General features: G+C 48.1%; 1 protein-coding gene and 1 long non-coding RNA gene across 2 annotated transcripts in view; both read left to right on the top strand.

Annotated features, from left to right (window-relative positions):
• The window catches only part of LOC106809977, a 2,016-nt gene extending 1,544 nt beyond the window's left edge, over nucleotides 1–472 (top strand). Inside the window, exon 3 of the long non-coding RNA XR_001393937.1 lies at nucleotides 375–472. This is a non-coding gene — a long non-coding RNA (uncharacterized LOC106809977). The remainder of the gene's footprint in view (nucleotides 1–374) is intronic.
• Nucleotides 473–596: 124 nt separating this feature from the next.
• LOC106809974 overlaps nucleotides 597–9,372 on the top strand; it is a 20,730-nt gene continuing 11,954 nt past the window's right edge. The window contains exons 1-2 of the mRNA XM_014813214.1: nucleotides 597–1,074; nucleotides 1,716–1,921. Of these exons, the coding sequence (XP_014668700.1) occupies nucleotides 597–1,074; nucleotides 1,716–1,921 (684 nt within the window). The remainder of the gene's footprint in view (nucleotides 1,075–1,715; nucleotides 1,922–9,372) is intronic.

Genomic DNA, 9,372 nt, shown 5'->3' with positions numbered 1-9,372 from the left:
CAGAGCTGCCATCAGTCGCTATCTGCGGACAGAGCTGCCATCAGTCGCTATCTGGGGACAGAGCTGCCATCAGTCGCTATCTGGGGACAGAGCTGCCATCAGTCGCTATCTGGGGACAGAGCTGTAGACAGTGCTGTCAGTCGCTATCTGGGGACAGAGCTGTCGTCAGTTGCTATCTGCGGACAGTGATGCTGTCAGTGCTGCCGTCAGGCGGTCGGGCACCTAGCACGCAGTGGTGATAGCACGAACGTAGAAATATTCATATATTAAAATTTTATATTTGATAATAGGAGTAATAGCAGCACTTCTCTCTATCTCCCGCTTATATATCTTCTCTCGCTCCCCTGCTTATATATCTTCTCTCTCCCACACAGATGCTTGTCATTTACGTCGAGCGTAACAGCTCCCTCGTCGTCGACCGCGAGCGTCTGCAGCTGGCGCTGCGCGACATCTGGCTGAACGACAACCGCGCCACGCTCCGCCTGCTGCCCTGGAACCTCCGCGTCACCGACGTCGAGACGGGCTACCGCTCGAAGGAGGGCCGCGCCGTCGCCGCCGTGCGCTACTCGATCGCGCTGCCCGCACGCTACGACGTCATGGCGACGCTGCGGGAGCCGACGCACGGCACGGTGTCGCGCGCGCTCGCCGACGCCGGCTACACGAGCGTGTTCATGGGTCTCGTCTACTCGCCCGAGTACTACTTCAACAGCGTCGTCGAGGGAGAGTTTGCGACGCCCGAGGAACTCGCGGAACGCCTCGTCGGCGTCTGGCAGGCGGTGTTCCGCACTCAGAACGTCCGCGTGTTCCTCGAGCCGGAAGGGCTGCGGATTCCTGCGGGACGCGACGCCGTCGACGCGGTCTACTTCCTGTCGGTGAACGGGCAGTTCCTGCACCAGAACACGGTGCGCGATTCAGTGTGGACCCGCGCGGTGCAGCTGCTGCGGAACGACGATGGCGTGCACGAGGTGACGCTGCCGCACTCGGTCAGCGTCGGCCTGTCACTGAACCGGAGCCCGCACGACCGCAGGAAGGTGCAGGAGGCTATCGTGCGCGCGTGGAACCAAGCGAATCCAGGTGAGAACGAGCACTCAATAAAAACACTATAATTCGGAACGGCGCAGCGGCTCACGCGGCGATTGTGGGGTGAGGTGGCGTTTTTATTGTGCTCAATCAGTCTTCAGACAGTCAGTCGTCAGCACGGGCCATAGACACGTATATTCACGAAGGTGACATAGCCAGCATGCACGTAGCCAGTGTGCCGAGGTGACATTGCCAGTGTGCCGAGGTGACATTGCCAGTGTGCCGAGGTGACATTGCCAGTGTGCCGAGGTGACGTTGCTAGTGTGCCGAGGTGACATTGCCAGTGTGTCAAAGTGACATCGCCCATGTACCAAACTGGCATTGTTTTTGTGCTTTCTCAGACTATCAGTCTGATAAAGTAATATATTCCCTGTACAGTGGTTACCTGTGTTCAGTACGTGTGGAGGTGACATTAACTAGGTGGTATTATCAAGGGGATTAATTGTAGGTTGCTAAATGCTGCAGTGGTTTTAAATGGCTTTCGCAGCTTTTGTGACATATAGATTGTGCAATCATTTGATACTGACCCTTACCGAGACCAAGTATCAGTTTATTTCTTTAGTAACGGAGTGGTCAGCTAAGCAAATGCATGTACATACATCCATGATCATTGCAAAATTCCCAACCCGTTTCAGACAAGAGCATCGTAATCAATGGCGTACAGTACGTGGGCGTGCAGACAGGAAACCTGCCGGCCACCATCATCCGCTACCAGGTCCAGTACAACACCACGGACCTGCAGGGACCGGCGGTCACTCCAGCCGAGATCACCATCGTCCGCTACATACGACTCGTCGTCGGCGGATTCGGTTGCAGGCCGGACGTCTGTAGCTCGCGCAAGGTAACACCCCAGCGATGTCAACCTAACCCTAGAATGTTTTAGAATTTGGGTGGGGTCGTTACAGACACTGCCTGCACGGTGGTATGTTGGATAGTGTTACGTAGAAATGATGAAAAGCTGAAATTAATGGACGTGTATAACGTAATAATTTTACGTGTTGACTCCTCTCTTGTTCTAGCTTAGCTAAATTCTTGTCCATTCATTCACGCATTCGCGCATTCACACGACACCTCCACCCGCATTGCAAGCATTCACACGAATTCACGCATTCATGCATTCACGTATTCATGCATTCACGTTATCTGGTCTAAGATTGCTCAGCATTATGGATGTAAATTGTCTCACCTATAAAAATTTGAAACAAAGTTTACTTATTAAAGGTTAAGATTAAATTAGGTAGGATTTAAATTAATCACCATGGATTATATTGTATAACAACATAATTCGTTTGTGATTACAAATGAATAGCACGAACATAATATAGTGATGTCGAAGAGATGGAGTAAGAAACAGAGCATTAATGCAGTGTATAGAATTATATGTTCACGCATGCGTGCAGGAGCAGACAGATTTGGCCACATTGAATATAATATCGGATACGGCTCCTGTGTTGATCTCCGTGATACATATCTCAACTTTTATCTGTTTATCTGGTTGTGTAAGGGCGTTCCCGTTTTGTACGCAGCTACCTAAAGTAAAGTTTTACTCAAGATATTGTCACAGGCAGGGTTGCTGTCTGCCCAGACTCTCCTCACCGGCCCCGGTAACCGCATCCAACTTCAAAACCTTCTGATAGCGGAATTCCAGCTGATGGTTCACCGTGTGGTTAATGGTGCACTCTGTTAGACGTGTACTGTGTGTAGGCGTGGAGCGAGCACGACGTTGACTATAGGAAGATATTCTACACCCGCCTGAGAATAAGAGCACAGGTAGAACGGACGCACGATCCGATCCCATCGACAGACAGGAAGTATGTTGGGCAGGCCCGTCGGCAGGCCGGCGGTCAGCTCGTTGCTTCGCTGACTCTTCTGTGTTGACCAGGGTAGACCCGTACGCGTGGTGACAGGACCCTGCTCCCCTGTAACGCTGGTCCGGCGCACGTCATGGCAGCAGCGAGGCTGTTGGCAGCGCTCTGCTGATGGACAGCGGCAAGTAATATGCTTGTGATGATGGTAATCATCTCCCTACACCTCACCAGGACGTGCAAAGCACATAGCCAAGTGTTCTCATCTGTTGTGACACCTTGATCAAGAACGACGTTCTCTGACGATGGTTTCCACTGATCTGTCTGAGGGCAGCATGACAATCATAGTTTGACTTCCAACGGCAGTTTCCCATCTCCGGTATGTACCTGTCTGCGAGATTTAGCTAGTTGTATGTTCCACGGCAGATCTGTTGCTCGCATCTGGATTGGTGTTTTCCCAGCAGTTATCAATGGCATCAGCGAACTCGGCGTCGACATGTTTAACCTCACTTGTCCTGTAACTGCTATCACATATAGGGGCTTCACTGGCAGCACAAGGAGAACAGGGCTATGAAAGCAGTCGCAGGCCAAGTCAAACAAGCATCAGAGTTAGACAAGCAAGACAAAACAGCCGATGCAAACAAAATTTTGTATATAATAAGGGAAGGTTCATCACGGTGGGCTGATAGCAACAGTATCCTTTTAAATACGTTGTTAGATTATTTATATAGTTTTATAGTAGGTTTCAGAAGTTTTTATTTATTGTTTATTTTATTATGTTTAATAGGTTGAGAGAATACCAGCAGTGGACTGTTAACTAGTTGGTTTTTGCAGATATTACTGAATTGAGTATCATTCGTGTAAATTAACTAAATCAGCTTCATTCATTACACGTGAAACTACTTATGACGGGACGTTTCTCTGTGAGTTTACATACTTGACATCAGTTCAGGTTCACAATAAAAGGTTGTATACAGACCCGTTTGCAAGACAGGAACGATCGGTGGAAACATCGCAAGATCCTTTCATGGTGTTGCAGGACTCGCGGAATTCAGTAGGCTGGTTGAGAGTCTGGGGTGAATTAATCGATGGCCGAAGGCTTTCTGTCGATTGTAGAACACGACCGTACCGCCAATAGAGTGCCTGGCTGGTGTGTTGCCTTGTCTGTCCGCATCGATCGTTCCGTAACAATGATTGCCTTTCCTTAAATTTACAGGAGCTGCAATAATCGAAAGTATTAGATGTTTTGCAAATTATCAGTAAGTGTCTAACCTATGGTAAATTCCATGGACTAAAAAAGACAGGGCACATAACAAAGAATCACTCTCAATTTTAAGACTTGAAGAAGAGTACTGCTACCTTCTGGTAACATAATCACTTCACACTCCATATAATTGATATATATAATTACACTAGTCATAGCGCCAATGTTCCACTGAAACATTTGCGTAGAGGATTACTACACGTCTTGCACATTAGCGCGCAGAGTTAAAGTATTAGCTAGTTCCTAGTACACTCACGACGTTTGCTGTCTGCCAGAGGCGGCTCTGCTCACCCAAACCGCCCCGCTCCCGTAACGTCGCATCTCCACTATTGTGTTCCCACCCAAACCCTCTGATACGGTACACCGGCGAGCTGCGACAGTGGTTCACCTCTCTTGTCGAGTCCACGTGTAAACGCTGCTTCGTCACTCTCAAAGGTAAGGGCGAAGCATACGAATCAAAACGGCAGGGCTCCACAGCTAACCAGGCTCTGGACGAGTTTATCGACCAAAGCATGAAGAGAGCGCGCGTCTTCCGGACGCACGATTCGCGAGTCCTGATTCAACAGATCACGAGCCATTGTTTTGTGGGCAAGCAGTCAACAGGCGCGGCGGTCACTCGTCTCTTTGCCGTGAGCTGCTGTGTTGACCAGAGTTTATGTGTGATTCAGATTATGACCCCGATAACTTAGCTTAGGAGATCAGAGCGCCTGCATCCCCGTACACCTTTATTTTATCGCGCGAATACAGGAGTGCGGAGGGCATACACCGCTCCTGCTAGCTTCATGCTTGAGACGTTCGATCTTCCCCAAGCCCAGGCAAGTTGATACCGTCTTGCCTTCCAGTCCGATAAAAGATGAAGATCTGGAAGGGTAGTGTGGACGAGGCCTGAAAGGAACTTCAGCGTGTCGATTGAGCGGACGAGGTCCGCGATGCGGCGGCAGGATCGCGAGCGACCCGCCGCCGGCCGTTTCTCAGATTCGCGTCGAAAACAAACGTGTGTGTCGCCGTTGGATGCACCATGGGTGAGCATTCCAGTTACATTAAAACGAAGTCTTACTCAGGTCTCTTATGACCGTTTTAATGCGATCTATCGTCTCGCTGCCGGCACGAGTTCAGAGCGGCCGCGGCACGCTCGCGCGTGACCGAGCACGTACCCTCGCGGAAGGTCGCGCATCGCCGACTGCGGCCGCATGCCGCCACAGTCCGCATCGACACCGACGACGTCTTCGGCGACGACTAACCACTTCCAGAGCGTCATCTTCAGCCGCAAGACGTCCGCGGAACACGCAGCAGCAAAACTGCCAGACTCGTGGATCAAGTGTACGGGGAAACAAGGGTCTGTCTCCACGCGTACGGGTCTACCTTGGTCAAACAGAGTCGGCAAGAACACAGTGACCGACCGAGCCTGCAAGACACGGATCTGCATACATATAGCACCTTCGTGTCTGTTGACGGCGGATGCGTGCGTCCGGCAAGACGCGCGCTCTCTCAGCCTTGGTCAATGCGAGGTTAGCTGTGGATGTATCGATGCTGAAGAGTGACGAAGCATTTAAAGTGACCCCACAATCGGTGAACATTGACGCCGTTCCGTATCAAGGTTTGAAGTGATGCGGTTACCGGGGCGGTGAAGGAGAGTCGGCAGACAGCAAACGCCTGGTGAGCATAGCTTAATAAACTTTACTCTGAGGCAAGTCTCCGCGATCAAGCACACTTTAAGGCCATACTGTATCGATAATACTAATATATATAGATTATATATATACAAGATATATGGATACTAGTTTCTACTGTTTTTACAAGTCTAATGGATGAGGCAGCCAGACTCTTGCGTAGATATAAATTTGATGAGTGCTCTAGTTTGCTATTAGTTGTAGCCACTTGTACTTTATTTATAGTCCCATATTGGGTAAATTAACCAAGGTTAGACACTTATGAATAATGACACACATACTAATCTTTCTATTATTGCATCTCCTGTAACTTAAGGTTAAAGGCAGGAATCAATGAGTTACGTGAGAGGAGAACGACGATTGAGGCAACGTATCGAGACAAGGAACAACCAGCCAGGCACCTCTATTCGCTACGGTCCGCGTGTCCTGATACAAATCTCGAGCAGTAATGGCGCGCCATCGATAATCACGCCCACAGTACTTCACACAAGTGACTGAGATTCCGCAGTCAGTGCCGTTGAACACCATGAAAGGATCTGGATGTCCACCATGCCGTCTGTCTTGCAAAGCAGGGTCGGTATACAGGACCTTAATTGCCGATTAGTAGAAGCATATACAATACACAGAACACAAAATAGTTGATTTCTTGGGTAATTAATTTTGCCCACTCCTTTCTCCTATAAGTATCTTCACCGTGTAATGAATAGAGTTATTTAAGTAATTACACGAATACGCGAGCATTACATCGTAATGTACAATAAAAATTTACCAAGCTGGAGTTAACATACATGCTGGTATTTCTCAATATACTGTTAAATAATTAATTTATAAATTTTAAATTATTTTAAAAATATAATACAGAAAATATAACATCACTAATAAAATAATCGAGTCCATTTTTAAAGTTTCAAACAAGAAAGATCAACAGCAAAATCATTCAAAAAAGCTGATTATCCTGACTGCTAATTCAGCAACTCGTGACAACCGTTATATATACAACAAATTGTACATGTTGTTGCACGGCTGTTTGTCTTGCTTGTCTAAACAAACTCATGTATAAGGCTTGTCTACTGGTCTGTACTTATGGCCGACTAAGCTTTTCATAGGCCTGTTCTAGGGCTCTTTACTGTCTAAAAGGTGAGGCCCCTAGCTAGTGTGATAGCAATCCCTAATCCAGGACATTGATGCTTTAAACCAGGCCCGGAGAGTTCGGCTGATCGCCATGATACACTGCCTGGGAAGAACACAATCCAGAAGCGAGCAAATCTAGGCGTGGAAACAAATACAAACAACTAGGCTAATCTGCGAGACAGGCTAACATAACGTCAGAATGGGCAAACCTGCCGTCTAGATAGTACAACTATGATGTTCATGTCTGCCTTCAGAGCAGATCAGTGAAACCAACGTTCACGAGACACGCGTATCAAGTTTGAGTCACCACTGATGTCCAAAACAGATGAAGAACACTTGCAGCATATATCGTGCTTGCACTCTTCCTGTATTGAGTAGTGATAGCGGAGACGGATTAACCACCTATCACAAGCATGACATTAACTTGGTCCGACTTTCCCATATCAGCTAGAGGCTGCCCAAAGACTCGCTGTGCGTGGACTCAAGCGTACAGAGAGCAGGGTCGTCACGCACCAAACGCGTACGGGTCTACCTGGTCAACACAGAGTCAGCAAGAACGAGGCACCGCCGGCCTGCGAGCGGCTGGCAGACATACTTCCTGATCTGTCGATGGAGTCGGAATCGTCGTCTACCGTTACTACCTGCTCTTACTTCTCAGGCGCCGTTATAGGAAATATCTAGTAATCCACCCATTGCCAGGATCGGGGCAAGCGATTGTGCGTCACGCACTCCACCACTAGACACGTTCGTACACAAGAACGGTGGCATCATAACCACACGGTGAACATCACGGCTCCCAATCCGTATCAAAGGTCTATTATGAGAGTGGATGCGCCCATCTATCCCGGGAGCGAGTGAGGATGCTAGTCTGAGCAGACCGCAAACCCTGGTGAGCGCATGATAATACATTTGGTAGTAGCGTCTAAAGAACACAAACAGATACAGCAGATAAAGTGAAGGCCAACGGTGGGTAGTTCAGATAAACAGGTGCGATTCCACTAAGATATATTTCAATGTGACGCAAATCTGTCTGGCCCTTGCACATGCGTACACATATCATTCTATAGAATGCATAATGTACTGTTTTTCTTACTCGCATCCTTTTGAAATCATTCTATATATGGTCGGTGCTACTTCATTTGTAATCTAACATGGAAGGTAGAATTATGTTTATCACCAATAAAGCGATCCAATGATGGATTCAATTTTCTTCAATGACTCTACCCTTCCAATTTAACCTTTAATAAGTAAAAACTTTGTTTCAATTTTTAATAGTGAGACCAATTTACATCGCATAATGCACAATCTTAGAGCAGGATAATAAACAACCTGGCCAGGAACTCTGATGTGTATGTCGTGTACCTTACTAGATTACGACATACATTCAGCCTTCTAACAGGTTACGGCCCAGACCCTCGAAGTACTGACCTCGCAGCATTCTGGAAACTCAATGAAGGGAACCCGGATGTCGCACGTCCATCTGGTCTTGCAAACAGAGTGATACATCGCTGGAAAATCGTACTTCACCACGTATGCGTCATAGTGAATCCATTCTACTTTCAACAGTGAGATTATAACAAGCCGTTTTCCATAGAATGGTCTTCCTATTTTTAATCGTTGGTCTATAATGACCGAAGCTGATCAGGTTCTTTCTCATTGTGGTAGGGATATGCAGTCACTGCTACACATCGACCTCTCAATAGCGACGCCACTTTGGGCAGATGATTTTATCCCATAGTAATTCTAGAAAAATAATCTCTTCGTGTATTTACAAAGGTCAAGCCCCTATACTGTGATAGCATCTACAGGACAAAGTGAGGTTAAGCAGCCCGAGAGTTTCTGATGTCTATGAACTACTGCCATGGGAAACAGCAACGGAGGGAACGACAACCAAAAGTTTCCCTCCTGGCCGTGAACATACAATAAGCTAATCTCGAGAAGCTACATAACGCCGAATCGGGCAAGCCTGCCATTGAGGGCCCCGCCCCCCGCAACTATGATGTTCAATGCCTGCCTGCAGACAGATCAGTGGAGAAACACGTCAAAGAACCGTCGTTTGATCAGAACGTCACAACAAGATAATCACTTGCTATGTGCTATGTCGTCTGGTGAGGTGTAGCGAATATTATCCACAGTCACAAGCATCGTACTTGGCCGAGCTCATCACAGAGGCTCCAACAGACTCGCGCTGGTGCCATGGGATAAGCCATCAACAGGAGCATGGTCTGTCACCAGCGGCTACGGTCTTACTTGGTCAACACCAGAGTCAGCGAGAAACTGAGTGACCGCCGGCCTGGCGACGCATGCAACATACTCCCTGTCTGTCCCGATGGACGGGATCGTCGCGTTCCGTCTACTTGCCTCATATTCTCAGGCGCGTTAAGGCAATATCTTAGTACAACCGAGTGTCGTCACGCCCCAC

The sequence above is a fragment of the Priapulus caudatus genome, unplaced genomic scaffold, assembly GCF_000485595.1.
Source record: "Priapulus caudatus unplaced genomic scaffold, Priapulus_caudatus-5.0.1 Scaffold401, whole genome shotgun sequence".
Classification (NCBI taxonomy): Eukaryota; Metazoa; Priapulida; class Priapulimorpha; order Priapulimorphida; family Priapulidae; genus Priapulus; species Priapulus caudatus.
The sequence above is the reverse complement of the archived record's forward strand: the minus strand, read 5'-3'. Positions and strand labels throughout refer to the sequence as shown.